This window comes from Aptenodytes forsteri, unplaced genomic scaffold, assembly GCF_000699145.1.
Source record: "Aptenodytes forsteri isolate BGI_AS27 unplaced genomic scaffold, ASM69914v1 Scaffold15, whole genome shotgun sequence".
Taxonomy (NCBI): Eukaryota; Metazoa; Chordata; class Aves; order Sphenisciformes; family Spheniscidae; genus Aptenodytes; species Aptenodytes forsteri.
The window spans coordinates 5292958-5309583 of record NW_008795129.1 but is presented as its reverse complement, the minus strand read 5'-3'; the positions used below and the strand labels follow the sequence as shown (position 1 = coordinate 5309583).

Below are 16626 nucleotides of genomic sequence, written 5' to 3'. Positions count from 1 at the left end.
CTCGTCCCCGTGTGCCGGCGCTCCGGAGCGGGGCAGCGGGACCGAGGCGCCCGCTGCCATCCCCGGCCGCCCGTCGTTCACATCCCTGTCCTGGGGGTTAGCCCAGGCTGTGGTCAGCCAGTCGTGGGGAAGGATGGGGCCCTTTGGTTCTGGCTGACAACGGGCTTTCAGATTTCCTCGTGTTTTCCTCACAAATACTAAAAAACATTGTGTGCTTCCTGTTGATAGGTGGTGTTTAGGGTCGGTATTTACTAGTAGTCAGAGCCCTGGTATCTGCAAGGAATCAAACAAAGAGATAAGAGCTTCCAGTGGGAATTATGATGCCTGCCAAGGGAAACGTGTAGGGCAATGTCAAGGAAAGTTGGAAAACAGCATGAACGCACAAGTGTGAGAATGAAGTTGGGACTGGGCTATCAGCTGTGCTATTCTTTCTAACCTTGATTTCTGCCATGTATTGTGCCCTGTCCTCTCTGTGGTCTTATCACAGTATCCTGGCTATCCATCTGTAATCGCTTATACTCTGAGCGCTGTTTTAGAATGGCATTTATTTATCTGCTTACTGCCCACTGTGAAAATAATACGGTCATTTTTTTTCCCCTCCCAAAACGTGTATTTTATTTGGGAACCTGACTCACAGTTTCCAAAAGGTCTGATGAGATTTAAGCAACTTTGAAAGTTTTAACAAAGTTCCCAAGTCACTTTGGAAATGGGACCTACTGCTGCATATATTGCTGCCACGGTGCTGCTTTGCCTTTAGGTCTGTTTCTTCAATCGTGTGGTTCACAGCCTAAGTTGGGTATCCGGTCTCGTCTGCGTTAGATATCTCAGATATGGTTAACAGAAGTCAGCATTTTGAATAAGCGTTGATGGCATGTGTAGATATGGTCCCCGGATACCTACAGCCAATGTTCTGAGGAGGTGCTCTAGCAAATTCAGGTGTGGGGACTTACCAGCCGCTGCTGTTGAAGTTACTTTCCTTCATGATTAAACATTCATGAGCTTAGAACCTTGTTATCTGAATCTCCCAAATGGACATCCGCTCATTCTTTCTCTCTTCTCGGGTGAACAGTCACAATATTTTAAGTGAAGCTTAACACCATTAGCAAGAGAGGTTGAAGACGACCGCAGACTGTCCTGCAAACTTAGGGTTAGGGTGCTCTCCCAGGAGGGCTGAGCCCTGCCCAGCTGAGGAGAGAAGCGCCAGGGTCTCCAGTGACCAGACAGTTTGCTCTTATCCCTGGGCTACAAAAGAGGGTTTCACTGTCTTTGGGAGATGGCTGTGATGGAGAGCCTGGTAGTACTCTCAACATCCGATTGGATTGGATCCTGTCACAGGGAGAAAATGCCATGATGTGAGCATTAAGTATATGCTCAGCAGCAACTCTGGAACTGCTGTGGGACCAGGTCCAGCAGGAGCAGAGGTACCTGCGAGCGTTGGACCCTGCTGGCTGAGGAAGCAATGAACGGAGGTGTGTGGATGTTAGTAGCACTACAGCAGAGGATGTGTGCACCTAAAAGGAGTACTTACATCTCCTCGGGAAGGTAGCTTTTAGGCGCATTTGAAAGTCTTCACCTGGGTACTAGCATTTTATATAAAATGTGTTGTTAGCTAAGTAAGCTTGCTGAGGCAGGGACTGTCTCTTCTTTTTTGTCGAACTTCTTTCCAAATGCAAAAGTTCTTGACTAAATCCAGATGAGGACTTTTTCTCCTATCCAGATTAATTATTTCTGTTAACTGTTATGTGTTTGACACTACAAATATGCAGTCAGTTTTTTCAGCATGTGTTTATTGTGGAGAATGAGAATAACTCTACGTTCCATAAAGTGTCTGGCTCATTGGACGCTTGCAGTACGATGTGCTAAGTTTTGGTGTTGAGGATGTTTTCTTGGGGAGTTCAGTGTGTTTCTCCAGGCACCTGTTCAGGTAACATTGTGCCCAAAACACTGTTAGTCTTACTAATGCGTTGTGCAAAGAAAGAAGGAAAGAGAAAAGAAAAATACCAATACGGAACCAAAAAACTAAAACTGAAGCAGGCCAAAAGACTTCAAGGTTGGTTGGTTTGTAAAATGTAGCAACTGGTTTCACAGTTCTGCCTTTAGCGTTCTGTTCAATAGCATCTCTATAATTTTCTTTTTCTGCAAAGCAATTCAATTGTGAACGCATTTGCAAAAAAATGCCCTTTTTCAGTGGATGACCAGAATTTTACAGTATTATCTTGTAAGGCTTTTTCTACTTTCCAGTTTCTTTCCTAAATGTTGGGCCAGGCTCAGTCATTCCATTATCCTGGTAATGTCTTCATTTGAATTGATGCAAATTGTGCGTATTACTAGATACAATGAATGAGGGCTTGGTCCAGTTCTGAGTAGGAGATTTGCATGCCAAATGTTGATTGAGGGAAAGGGACGTGGAAAAACCTGAAGGGATTTGCACAATGGTAGGCCAGTTGTAGTTTTTTTCTGACTTACTCCAAGTACTGGACACAGACGATGTAGAAAGCTGTAGCTGCTTTTCTTTACGCAGTGTCTTTTGAGTAAGTTCCTGTTGGTGCTGAATGATTTCAAAGCAATGTTATGGTGTCACTCAGTTCTCTGTTTTCTTCCTGTTACCCCTTCATCTGCTTTTTGCTTTTGTTGAAAGAAACGCACTCACAACTATTTCCAGAAGGGAAATACAGGTCTTTCCACTTAGAGCTTTGTGCTTATAGAAACAGGTGTTGTCTGTGTCGTCCTTTTTGCAATATTAGGCTAGTCAGTAGGAGTCTCTCCTCAAAAAGAAAGAGCTTAGGCTTTGCGTGAGATTAAATTGCTTGAACAGGATGCTGCAGGAGTTTGGACAGTCCAATAGTCTTCATTAATTCTGTTTTCTCACTCTGAACTCAAACTGTGTAAAAACTCCTAGCATCTGTGGCTCACCATGCAGTCATCAGGGATGCCATGTGTTTACCAGGAGACCTCGTACAACAATTGCCACAGAAACCTTGAGCAACCAACTGTCAATTCTTACTTGGCCCTTGTACCATCTTTGTAACCTGACACAACTTTACTGCATTAGCAAAATTGTCATCTCCGGTGAGCCCGTGGCGTCGCTGGCTTGAGGGCAGCGAAAGCTGGGTGAGACATCAGGAGGGAACCCTCACTTTCAGAAGTGCCATTAAAATGGGAACTGTGATGGTCATAAAAAGATTAAAAACCTTCGGGAACATTTAGGCTAATTGAATGTCCTTTTTGCATTACCTTGACAGTGACTTGTGCAACTATTTTAGGGCTCTTGTAATATTAGCAAAGAGATTGTTACCAGAGGAATGAGTTTCTTCCGAAGATTGGCTGTCAATGTGACATTTCTGTCAACTCTTCGGATCTGATTCACATTGCTCTTTAATTTAAATCTTAGATGTGTATATATAGATAGGTGTGACATTATAAGAACTATAGAAATATATACTTGTAAATGAGGATTTTTTAAAAATGAAATTGTTAGCTGAACCTTTAAAGGACATGAATTAAAAAAAAAGATAGTCGGGTATCTTGGGCAACAAGGAGTTGATGAGAAAATAAGACCAATTTCAGACTTTCTGTGCCATGCTAATCACTTGACAGCAACAGGTTTTTGTGAGGACTTGAGATAAAAATAATGCAGTACGTTTCCCCTATCCAGACAGTGTCTTTGGTCACCTTATTCTTCCTCTGTACACGACTAGCCCTGGCACTGGAAATGAGTGAGAAGATGGAGCATAAGAATCCCAAGTAGCTGAATACAAAGCGAATCTGATTCAGATGCAGTTTATCATTTGCTTCTGTAGGTTATTGCATTAGTCTTTACATGTTTAAATAGTGATGAACACAAACGGGTAATAATTCACATAGGTTTGTGGATTCGTTCGGACCGTGTCTCTGCAAGGTGGCTACTTCCAGCTCCTGACTGCCAAATGCAACAAGATCACGGTAAAATTGAAAGAGAGAATTCATTTTGTGTTGTAATTGCATAAAGAGGTGCACAAGCAGGAAGTGGCTGAGTTTGAGGTACGTGGTACGACAGCCTGTGACGAGGGACTCTTCTGCAAAGTGCCATCTGGTCCTGGAAAGACATACGAAATTGCAGAAGTACTGACTCAGTGCGAAACTCGAGCCTGGTAAAGAGTTTATTGACACTGTTTTTATTGAGAAAAACAGGATTTGCAGGGAAATGAGTATGAAATAGAAATGGTTCAAGTGCTGCCTATTTCTGGAAAGAAGATTTGAAGAATGGGAAACAATCTGAGCCTGTTACCTGCATTTTCTAGCCATGATCCAGAATTCCTTGTGCCAACTGACGAGTGAAGCCGAGAATATTGGACATGGGGTGACAGGCAAAGATCAAGGTGGTGTTTGAAACCAGCATTGTGGGAGGGAGGAATCTCCATTCGCTTAGCCAGGAGCGCAGGGGTATGTCCTACAGTCACTGACTGTCACAGCTGTGGCTCAGGGCACTATTAATGAGATTTCTGAGGAAAGCCGCTCAACATTTTTCAGTCTCCATAGCTGGTTCAAAATCATGAATCATCAAGGGAATGAATTTACCTTTGCCCATTATCCTTTTAGCTGTTCTGGGATAGTGTCTGGGGGGGTGGAGGGATTGAAGAGTCAGCAACATAAACTTTCAAAAAATGTTTAAAATTAATATATTTATTGGCTCTACAGAAAGAACTATTTCTTCTCTGCTATGGAGATGAAAGGAAAAGTGACAAGCGTCATTTTAATGTGTTGTTTGAAATCTCAGCTCTGTGATTTTCATCTCTCAGCTCACATCCTAGCAGACAGGTGCTGTCATCCCAAGCTTGCCAAGGACCGCCATGCTATTTGTGAAGCAGTTTGTTACCACTTGGCGTGTATGGGTGTGCTATTGACATAACCATTGCAAATTTTTATTTACGACATGATGGGCTTCCTTTCTAAAAGAAACAGTTCAGTGTCTCTTGCTTTAATAGGCATGGGGAGAATATAGCTCAGACTAAGATTAGTCTGTTAAGTCTCAGCAAATCAAAATAAGCACCATCCATGCCCATTTTAAATATTTGAGCCTAAAATTGAATTAGGCTGCATATTAGAAGAAATTCCAATATCCTTGTTAGTATGAAACAGCCTCGTATGAGTTGCAGTGTAGCAATCATGGCCTGACAGTTTCGAAGTTGATTGAAGAACATTTTTGGGGAAAGACAGGCAAGGACAATGTTTCATTGTCTGCAAGGTAGACTTCAAAGCCTAAAGGGTTTTTTATTTTTCTCTGGCTTCTATGAGTCAGTTAGATGTGACAAACTTTATGAAAGCTGGTATTTTTATGTAATGGATTATGAGAGAACTGAGGTCTGTCATCCCAAACTTCGGTGGACAGATAGATGTCTTTATCCCAAAATGATCATCGCAGCTAGTAATTCATGGATAGCTCATAGAAAAGGGTACTTTGCATCAATAATGTGGGAAACTTGGGTTAAAATGGGAGAGGAAGGGATGCCAAGGGATCCTTCTTATGTGCGTTCTTCCAGTCACATGGGTGCAAGTTGCTATGAATCTTTCTTTTGTAACAGTTGAAATGACCAGTGCCATCTGGAGGCATTTAAAAATTACTTTTTTTTCCTCCTTTCTCCTGTCTGGAATTTAATCTTTCTTCACTTTTCGGTTTTGGTCCTTATGTGAATTAACCTTTCTCTAGCAAATAAGACAGTAACAATGGGCATGTATCAAATGCCCGGGGAAGGCTAAGAAACTGCTCCTGAGAAGAACAAGCAGAGTGTGGTGTCTAGGTCAGGAGCCAACTGACAAAGCTCGCACAGGCAGGTGAGTCTCTACAGGCACTGCAGCATGTCGATGCAGTACCTCATCCTTTTGATACCAGCAGCTGGTTCGTTTCTGAGATTGTTGACTGTGTTGAGAAAAACCACAAGAGAATGAAGTCTCTGCTTGTAACCACATGAAACTTAGCAGGATCATCTGAGCGGAGTAGGCTTTGGCTGCTGCTCCTATGGTTGCCGTAGCCAATTCAGCTTTGTTGCGATGAGCACTTAGCTACTCCTGTTTGCCCTGAGCTGTCTACACTCTTGGAAAGTGAGAGTCAATTCCTGTTCTCTTGAATTGCCTAGCACCGCTTGGTGTCTTACTGGTCATATTTGAAATGATGACTCATTTCTTCCTACGCAGGTATTGCCTAATAGTGCAAGTGCCGCCAGAACTGTCATTTGCTGGGTGCTGTCCCCACATGCAATAAGAGACTGCATGCATCCCTGAGAAGTTAGCCCCAGAAGGGGGCTAACTAGAATTTAGTCCTGAGAGGACTGAAGTACCCATCTCTGGGATAAGACTTCACTGTCCTAAATCTGTTAGGCAATTTAGCAAGGCACTTAAGTCAGCATTCATAGCAGCCGTTGTACTGAGTGGGGGGTGCTTAGCATGGCCAAGAAGTGCTGAGGGAAGCACCATGTCCACAAGTGTCCTTCTCCCAGGCCTGGCCATGTAGCTGCGGCACTGAAGGCAGTGTTGTGGGAGAGGCGATTTACACAGTGAACTGGTGCCTTACCTTGCTGGCCAAAGTCATCTTGTTGTGTCTAGGTGACTAGTTCTCTGTGGCCTTCAGTGTGGCCACTCGTCACACCTCAGTAGCTAGCACTTAGCAGCTAAGGTTTGCTATTACATGTACTCACATATACACTCATCCTGGTGGGCCAAGCGGCTCCACGTCCATTTCAAGCCATCTGATGGTGAAGCCCTGAGAGGCCAAATCACATATGTGGGCTGAGAACAGGCCTACCACATAGAAGAAATGCTGAGCTTGGTAGTCGAAGCCATTGTAATTCAAATGGAAGGAGAAGAAAATGTTCTCTGCTACTTCTTTTGTAGCCCTGCTGGAGCAGTCATCAAGAAAGGGAAAGCGCGGTATTCAGTCGCTTCCTCAGCCTGACCAGGTTCAGAGCTGCAGCCCTCCCACCTCAGCAAAGCTTGGTGTAGGGGCAGCACCAGGACTGGTCTGCTCCTCACCTGGATCATTGCATGGCCAATAACTCAAGGTTTCAGGGGCCTGTCCCTGTAGGCCACTGATGAGGGCACTCCTGAAGGAGCAGGTATGGGTGGTTCTAGCCTTCAGTACCAGCTCAGTGCAAAGACCCTGTGACCAGACCCTTAGCATGGGAAAGGACTAAACAGACTAGCTACTGTGCAAGTCTGGGCTGAGGTCCCTCCATGTTGCAGGAGTCAGGCCTTTGAGTTAACTCCAAACTGAAGGAGGAGCTAAACCACGTTTCCACATGCTGGCTTGTTTTCTGTGAAAGAATGAAGTGCCTCCAGAGCTAGATGTGGTTCTTGTGAACCTTGTTTTCAGTTAGCTGCTTAAATTCCTTTGTACATCTGAGCCGTACAAACATAAAATGTATCATTGTCCAAATCCAAGCTGTACAAACATAGTGTACCATTGTCCTCATTGTAAAAATGGAGAACTGAAGAAGACCAGCCACAGGAAGCACAAGACAAGGGGGATTTAGGTGCTCTGGATACTGTCCTTAGTCTGAAGCACATATGACTAATACACACAGGTCTTTAGATTCCTAGTCCAATGTGTTAATCTCATGATCACCTTTCCACTCCAGCTGCATGAATAGATGTGCCCTAGCAATACCTCTTTCAGCTATTGCTAGGAGAGCAGTAAATGGTTTCATGGTCTGCATGTTTTTCCTCACACTTGCAAACATTTCAAGGAGTAATATCATTTTTAGGTTGCATACAAAAATGTTTCACTGTTTCTGGAGTGTTTTGCATGTTCTTGTTTGTTCTTTTATTCATCTTTCTGCTGCATTGTAGTCCAATAATAGGTATTCCTTTTCTCACCCACCAGAAGCTGGAACATTCTGTTGTACCCATGCCATACCAGGAAAGGCCAGGTACGCTTGTGTAGTGCTGGTTGTGCTTCCTGCATGTGCAGTGGATCATTGACTGTATTCTGCTTTGTAGGTTGACTCCTATGATGTGACTGTGGAAGAAGACCTTGGAGAAATTCAGCTAATAAAAATTGAGAAACGAAAATATTGGTACCAGGATGACTGGTACCTTAAGTATATCACTGTAAAAACACCAGTGGGTGACTATTTGGAGTTCCCATGTTACCGTTGGATTACAGATGAAAAAGAGATTGTCCTTCGAGATGGAAGAGGTGAGAGCCATAAGAAACCTGATTTCCTGCAGAACATCCAGAATTCTTCCACCTCTCCTTCCCCTTTCCCTGTGTACCTCCCAATCTTCTCTCTCACATGGAGACCCACTACCTCTTCTGCATCCCAGGGAATGGGCTTTCCCTGCTGACTAGGACTGCTTTCTGAGCTGTTTGTTGGGCTGGGCGCTGGCAGTTGAGTTGGATATTTTGGGAAGCACATGCAAGGAAGAGTCCTTACGCTGGCATGTTACACTGGTCTTGAATTTGAAGGCTGACCCTAATGCCAAATTTTTGTCTGCTCCACATTTCCATTGCTGGAAGCCCTTTTGATCTGATTAGAATTAGTGTCCCATCTTCATTTCATACTAAGCCCCTAAGTGGCCCATGATTAATTGCCTGTAAATTGTCATGTTTTCTTGAGAGTGAAATAAAATCCCAAAGTAGGCTGCTCAGCAGGTGCAAGGACTGACTTGAAAAAGCAGCTTCACTTTTCACCCCTTCTCTTTGCATGCTGTCAAGTCCAGGAGAAGGCAGGGTGAGATGGATATGGCTGCTGCAAGTAGTGGTGACCAACGTGAGAAAAGTGTTACAGCGCTTCTGTGCTCTGTTCAGAGTGGCCTGTTGGACCTGAAATTTGTGTTTTAACTGTCTCTGACTACCTGCTTGCTGTGATCAGGGTTGGGGCAGACATTTGTCACTGATGTTTGCTTGTTCCCCTCTGTGCTTCCTAGGGTAGGTTGGCTGCTGTAGTGGTCTGCAGCATGAGTGCCTGAAAACAGCTGAAACAATATATGAAGTGGTAGGAAATAAATGTTTATCTTCCCATGAAGTTTTTGGCTGCTCCTGGCTGAGGAATTTTGCATTTGAAGCCTTTTGTCCTGTAATCACAACTATGTGTCAGTTTATTTTTGCTCTCCAGAGGGACCTTCCATTTTTCATAATTTGATTTATAAAAACTGTAACACTTTTATGGAAAGCAGCTTCGCGTGGCTTTCAGAGTATGGTGAGGTAAAGGACAAAAGCAAGTGAAACCCTGTTGGTAACTTGAACACAACCAGCTGGAAGCCGTTAGCGATACATGTTATCAGTTGTATTACCTCTGATATTTCCAAACCCCAAACAGCTATTTCCATGAAACTCCTCCTGGCTTTACCTGCCTTCCCATTTGTGTATGTAAAGCGAGTCACGTACCTTGCCCTTTCTCTGATCAGTAAGGAAGTCTCTGTGTTATTTAACGGTATAGTGAATACACGGTCAGAAGAGCAAGCTGCCTGGAAATGAAGCCTCACTGTTTTTTTCTTTCTGTTCTCCTGATAAGAAAATATGATTATTGCCCCGAGCTGACAGGGGAGAGCACAACTCAAGGAGAGAGGACAGGAGATGTTTCCTGGAGACGTCTTTTAGCAGAGGAGATTAGCTGGAACAATGTTGTGATTTCTGCTGTTGCTGAAAATTTCCTTAGATACTGAAATGTAAGATTAATTCCCATGACCCGATTCAGACCATTTAACACTAGATATGTACAGCAAGTGCCTACACTAGGAATCCAGGTTTTATATACAGTTGAGACAGATGTTCTTAGCTTGAGCTAATTGCCCCTCAGAGGGACCAAGTTAGGAGCTTATCTCCTTCCACAAATTCTCTAGGGACCTGTGTTTCTACTTGAGGTATTAAATTGGATCGTCTAAGCATTTCCCACGGAAACTTTGTAAAGGTATAGATCAGAAGTTTGAAGGTTTGGAAACTTTGCTCTCCTTCTCAAGACCTGGGCAGTGATAGGTAGGGGAACCTCGTAACCCTGTCTCTTTTCCCTGTTCCACAGCAAAACTCCCCCGGGATGACAAGACCCAGATTCTCAAGCAGCACAGACGCAAAGAGCTTGAGACCCGTCAAAAAACATACCGGTGAGTTTCCCACAGCTCCCCGGAAGGTCCAGGGCCTGTCCTCGTCAGGTCAGAGTTTGGCAGAGTATGTTCACATTATCATATTGCTCTAATTACTGGACTGCTGGTTAAGAGAAAGCTAAGTTACCATGTTGGCCATATATGTTTTTTACTTAGATGGAATTCACTGTAAGTGGTGATCATCCTGGTGCAAGTGGCATTACGAGATACTTGAATCCCAGATAAGCCTATCTGGAAGGCTTAAGTGGGAATTCAGTGGTACAGTCTCTGTGTGGGCCCTCTGGCACACAGTTGTGCTTTCAAGGAAGATTGGAAGGCAGATTTCATTTGCCTTTTACAAGCAGCACTCCAGTTTTGGAACATGATCTGAACATGTCAGCTCTTACCAGAGCTTTTTGGCTGCTGCAGCAAGCTAGTTTTAATTGTTTCCTGCACCGGGGTGCAGTGGAAGACGTGGCCCTGTTTGAGTGGATTGGAATGTGCTGTCAGAACACAGTTGTGATACCCACCTTTATACTGTCATAGACATTTTTTCCTAACCAAGGTCACAATGGGAAAATGCTATCTTTTATCAGTGGGTAACTCCAGAAGGCGTTAGACATTTCCTCTTCCTAGAAACATACTCTCTGTCAAAATAACAAAAGTTTCTTGCACTTGCATCTCCCTACCGTGGGAGTAAGGATCAGAAGGACAGAGGGTCCATTCAGAATTGATGGATTGAGGCTTGGTGTATATGTTGTTGATACCATTTGACTAAGAAAGGATCTTGCTTACAAATTGTGGGAAATAGCGCAGAGGAAAATATAGTTCAAAAAGGTGTGGCACAAAATTTTATTTACGTATGCAAAAAGGAAGGCAAAACCATTTATAATTCCAGGGAAATAGCTATTTACAATTCAGATGCGTAACTGATAACATACAATGCAGTCTGTGTGTGGCAGGCAGTTTGGAAATACCATTGAAACAGTATTCTTTACAAATCACCTTCTTTTGTTTTGAAGTAAAAATGGGGCACAGTGCAAGAACATACATGGCAAAGAATGTGTGCCATGACCATTAGGAGGTAAGGCTCTTCTGAGGAGCTGAATCAAGACTATCTGCACCTCTTGGAGAGTTGCCTTTTGGAGGAACCTAAATACGTGTCTGAATACTTTTGGCTGCTGTATCTCAGTTCTGCAAAAATGTAGCCTCAAGAATGGGTGTGCATTGGGCAGCTGTCTGTCTCTCTGTACCCTCCCCTCCCAATACATTTGAAGCTACAGCCAATTTCAGCCAAACGTGACAAGTGTTTGGAAATACCACAGATATTAAGTTACTTCAAGTTTTGTGAAGGTAGGTGGCCAAGTAGATGCCTTCCATTGTACTTCAGGATTCTGTAGGGTACTGGTAGGTATTGATGCGGTGTAAGTCACTATTTTTGGCCCAAATGAGTCTGCTGCAAATTTACTTTATGGAGTTGAGTCACAGAGCAGTGTAGGTAAAGGAATGACACAGCTCTCGTGCTGGTAAGGTTATATGGTTAATCCAACCTCTCTTGTTTTCTCAGCTGGAAGGAGTGGCATCCGGGCTTTCCCCTGAGCATTGATGCCCATTCTCACAGTGATCTGCCTCGTGACATCCAGTTTGACAACGAGAAAGGAGTTGACTTCGTTCTGAACTACTCTAAAGCGTAAGTGTTTGTGGAACTTTAGGAGTTTTGCAAAATCTCTTTTGGGGCAGGGTAAGGATCTGATCACTTTTTAGGTTTCATTAAAATCTCAAAATTGGGTTCTTTTCTCCCAGCTGGATCTGCAGTCCATCAGAGTAGGAAAGAATTGAAGGGATTTGTTTATTTATTTTTAAAAAATATCGATATTTTAAGCTTTTCACGCTGGGAACTGACTGAACCTCTGCATTCTCATTAGACACTGTTCTGGCTGTAGACGGATGGAGGAGGCACTGGTGAAAAGCATAGGAAGAAGGACTATTGGCACCCGATACCTTAGGCTTTTGACTTAGTTCTCGGAGTTGCCCCCTAGAGATACCTCTCTCCCCTGACTGCGATAATTGTGCCTTTCAGTCACGTACCAAAATAAGATGGTATCAAGGCACCCTTGAGACCCTGCTGAACCCTGCTGAAGAAAAGCTGTTCCGAGCAGCTCATCAGTTAACCGCATCTGAGTGTAATCTGCTTGGGGCAACAAAGTCACCATCCACCCACTTGTGTGTGTCATGTCATTGAAAAAACCGGAGTCCTGGCCATTGGATGAGCCTGAATAATCAATCCTGCAGAGCTCTTTGAAATAGTACAGGGTTAATGAGGCAAATAGGACCTCTCTGGCCTGTGAGTCCCTTTCTGAGCTGTCTCACATGCCCAGGTCACGTCATACTATCTCGGACATTCCACCATACTATCAGATGGTGGGATAGTCTGAGATGAGACGAGACTGGTCCAAGATCACCCACAATTTCTACATCTGTGATTCTGTTAATATGCTAGTCTCTTCGTGTTTTGGAAAGGTGTTCCTCCCGTTATTTGGGTGATCAGGCGGAGATTATGTCATCAAGCATAGGTTGGTAAGAACTAGGGAGTTTAATAGCCATATTGAGAAACTTGCATCTTCTAATAGCAGTGAATACTTGCTTATCTGAGTCCACCTGGGGAACTGACGGTGACTGAAACCTTACATGTCAGAGCATTCTTGGTGTTACATTTACGCAGCTGAATTTCACTACCAACACAGAGTAAATCCCATGACTTGTTCCAAGAGAATCTACCTACTTGTTTTCTAATTTGGAAAATTGGAAGCCTCAAAGAACACATTTTTTCTGGCTGTATTAGCTCTGCTGTAGATTTCTCCCTCCCTCCTCTCTCCCCCACACTGGGATCTTTTTTTCACAATGGAATGATGCTTTGTAACATTCTTTTCTTCTTTTTTTTTTTTTTTAGCAGAATAAATCTCCAGCAGGTGTGAACAGGGTGATGGGTGTGTTTCTGCAGCACATATGGCTGGGTGGACCTAGATCTTTCAGAGCTAAATGGAATAAGGCAGCTGAATAGCTTTGAAGAGCAGGGGTCTCTAGCTTTCTATCTCGTGCAAACTAGGATGTTAGGAGAATGATGGAACAGGCCGTAGAGTGCGTGCTCTTGTAGCTTTTTAGTGTAATACTAGCTGTTATACCAGAGAAGTGGCTGTGGGGTCACACAAGGAGTTAGATTAATGGTACAAAAGACAGACAGATGCTTCCTGCCCCCCAAGCTTACCCAATGGCACATGTATTGCCTCAACTTTATATCTATGTTTAGACTTCCGAAGAACCAAATCTCTCATCTTTTAATATGAGCCAGTAGTTGAGGTCCCTTCTCACCTCATGAAATACCTTATTCCTCAAGCAACCCTTTAGTGTTCAGTGGATTCTTAAGGCTTTAAGAAGTTTTAAAGAATCTGGGGCCTTGATCATAAGTTCTTGGAAAACCCTAGACTCTGATGTTCCTCTTCCACAGACAGGTATTATAATCCAGCCCTGCAGGGAGCTTTTAGTCAGCAAATAATGAACTTGATGATAATGGCCATCAGAAAGAGTTCTTTGGGAAAATAAATTAAAAAAAAAAAGCAAGAAAAATAAACCAAGAAAACTGGAAGTTTACATAGTGTTGTTTAAAAGGCAAGTCAATTTTTTTATAAGGCTGGAAGAGATCATTCTTGATCTGTAGTCAGGACTTTAATACAAGGCAGGCCAGATTACCACAGCCAGTCTCTATAGTTTATCTTCCCTCTGTGTGCAAACTGATAAGTTAAATTATCAATTTGAATTTATCAAATTATCAAATTTGATAATTTCACTTCCTTTACCTCCCAGAAAGTGCTGGGAGGAAACCCCATGCATATCTGTGAAGTGCTCTGAGATTCAATCAGGTGGAACAACAGTACAACCTGTTCACCATGAAACAGAGACAGGGGTCAGGCCATCCTGAAAAGGGAAAAAAACATCGTAGTTTTTGTGTTGTGCTGTTGTGAATAAACCTGTGGCAAAACCAAGAAGAGGTTCCAAGCAAAGGAAGAAAGCAAACACTGTGCAGCTCTTCTCTTGGCCCAGCTTCAGGAAACAGTCTAGCTCAGAAAAGGCAAGGAGCAACTCCTTTAAGGGAAGAGGAGAGTTGTGAAAATATACAAACGCCATGCAAGGTCATTGGGATTGTCTCTTGTTACCCTAGCAATGGCATGGTATTCCACACTTCTACAAATCCTGTGTCTTCCAAGAGCTGTTGCTTCTAGCATGGTGTTAGACAGTGCAAAACAGCTGTTTCCCAGCTCATTTAGGAGATCTGAGTGGTGCAGGAGCAACAGCATCTGAAAGCCAGAGATGACCAGTTTGCCATTAGTAGACATAACCAATTTGGAGGCTACTTCCCCTTCTAGCAATCCCATCCTGCCAGTCTGTACCATACTGCCAGAGATCCTGAGTCGTAGCCAAGTGAAACTTGCAAACAATTCAACAGAGTGCAGGGACATCTATTTTTGTCATTGGCTGTAAGGGCACCTCCCCATGAAGTAGGAACCTGAAACTTCATTGCAGATAGCCAGCCATTCTGGAGAACTGGTATAACACAAAAGAGATTTTTCCAAGGAACAGCAATGCTTCTTGCCTGGCACATTTGGCTGAAAATCTAGACGTATGCTTTTGGTTGGGTGACCTGTGAAAAGCTTTAGAGGATGACTTTCATAGCCCTTATCTAGCTACCCTGTTGTGCTTTGGGAGCTTGGGACAATTGTCTGCATGAATGGAGTGGAGATACACAGGGGAAGGCATGGGGTCTTCCTTCAGTTTGAGTGCAGTTGGAAGGAAGACAGAGAGGTGTGTTTGGAAATCCAAGGGCAGGTGTAGAGTTGCAGGGTGTAGCAGTGGGCAGGGGGCACATTTAAGGAAAAATGTGAGAGCTGTGAGAGCATATGAGACTTAGGGGGTAGTGGAAGAGGGGAGGGGAAAGCCCTTTTGCTTGGGATATGCAAAACTGAACTTAGAAAGAGGGAGGTATGTCTCAGAGATTCCTTCTGCTGTTGTAAGGTTGCATCTTTAGATGCTGTTGGCAGTGGATAATTCTGTAAGTTTACAGGATTAATCGTGTGTAGGTGGGGATAATCCTGAAGGTTTCCGGTGCTGATGTGACCTACCCTATCTAGCAAAAGGAAACCTTCACCCTGGATTCTGTGCCAGAAACGCAGGCTTGCATAGCTATTTTGGACCAGTGTTGCATTTGGGCAGATTAAGTTCTACAAGCAACTCTTTGCCATTTTTTCCTTGCTCTGGTTTCTAGTATGTGCCAGAGACATCCGAGAAGTACTTGATTTCTTGGGGAAAACAGGTTTTTATTTCCTAAGTCCTTTGGAAGTTTGTTCCAAAATAGGAAATGTGAAAGACTGCTTCCTTTAGGAAGTAATCTTTGAAATATCTGAGAATGAATGTATGCCTGGCATTCAGCAGGTCAAACCACAGCAGGTTTGTGACTAGATCCCAGGTGCTGTGCCTACTGCTTGGTTTGATAAGGCTAATAGCCCCAGGTAGGAAAAGCACCCTGGGCAGGAGAGGAACAGTACATACTAGTTCATTTGTCTAGTGTTTCCTCATCTCAGAGCAGTTCTGAAGGAGGGCAGGGGCTCTACAGGACCTTTAGTGGAAATTCTCAAATGAGACAGTCTCAAGTAACTCCTCTCAAGCTACTGAGTTATGTTGTTTAAAATCATTTAAACTTCTGCTCATGGTCGTGCTTCCTCTTGAAGTTCATCTGTGATTCAGACACCTAGTATCGATCCAGAAAGTCCTGCCCAGTAGTTACCCTCCCTTTGATCCTTGTATGATCATTCTGTGTCCCTGTCAGGTGTGAAGAGACCTCTGGAGAGGTCATCTCCTGTTCCAGGCTAGATAGTTGCCTAACGTGCCTCCAGGCACCTCTTAACCTTGACTGCCATCTGCAGCAGCAGAAACAGTCCATTCTACATGCACCCCATCTGGGCTCAGTGCAGAAGCAGCTCCTTTGTCTGGGTTATGGTCATGCTGGTCTAGAGCCCTCCTCCAGATTACCACTTGCAAAAACAGCAAGAGGACCAGGCTTTTGGTCCTCTTCAGCCACTTCTAATCCAGTTCTTTTTAAGGTGCCTCAGTCTAAGTTTACTGATTATAAATCCACCCTCCTGGGATTCTTCCTCCACGAAATTCTGTTTGGGAGGATTTCCTGCAACCTGTGACCTTTCTTTACTCCATTATCTGCCCTGCTTATCTTTGTGCAATGTGTGTGCTTTTCTTTGAGCATTTGAAGTGTTAGTGGAAAATCAACTTTCTTTTTCAAATTCATTGGTGGCTCACGGCTTAGACAGGTGTACTCTTCACTGGGTAAAAAACTGGCTGGACGGCTGAGCTCAGAGAGTTGTGGTGAATGGAGTTAAATCCAGTTGGCGTCCGGTCACGAGCGGTGTTCCTCAGGGCTCAGTTTTGGGGCCGGTCTTGTTCAATATCTTTATTGATGATCTGGATGAGGGGATTGAGTGCACCCTCAGTAAGTTTGCAGACAACACC

General features: G+C 43.7%; 1 protein-coding gene across 1 annotated transcript in view; it reads left to right on the top strand.

Annotated features, from left to right (window-relative positions):
* Positions 1-7064: 7064 nt before the first annotated feature.
* Positions 7065-16626, top strand: part of ALOX5 (arachidonate 5-lipoxygenase) — a 27316-nt gene continuing 17754 nt past the window's right edge. The window contains exons 1-4 of the mRNA XM_009277993.2: positions 7065-7088; positions 7972-8170; positions 9993-10074; positions 11621-11743. Of these exons, the coding sequence (XP_009276268.1) occupies positions 7065-7088; positions 7972-8170; positions 9993-10074; positions 11621-11743 (428 nt within the window). The remainder of the gene's footprint in view (positions 7089-7971; positions 8171-9992; positions 10075-11620; positions 11744-16626) is intronic.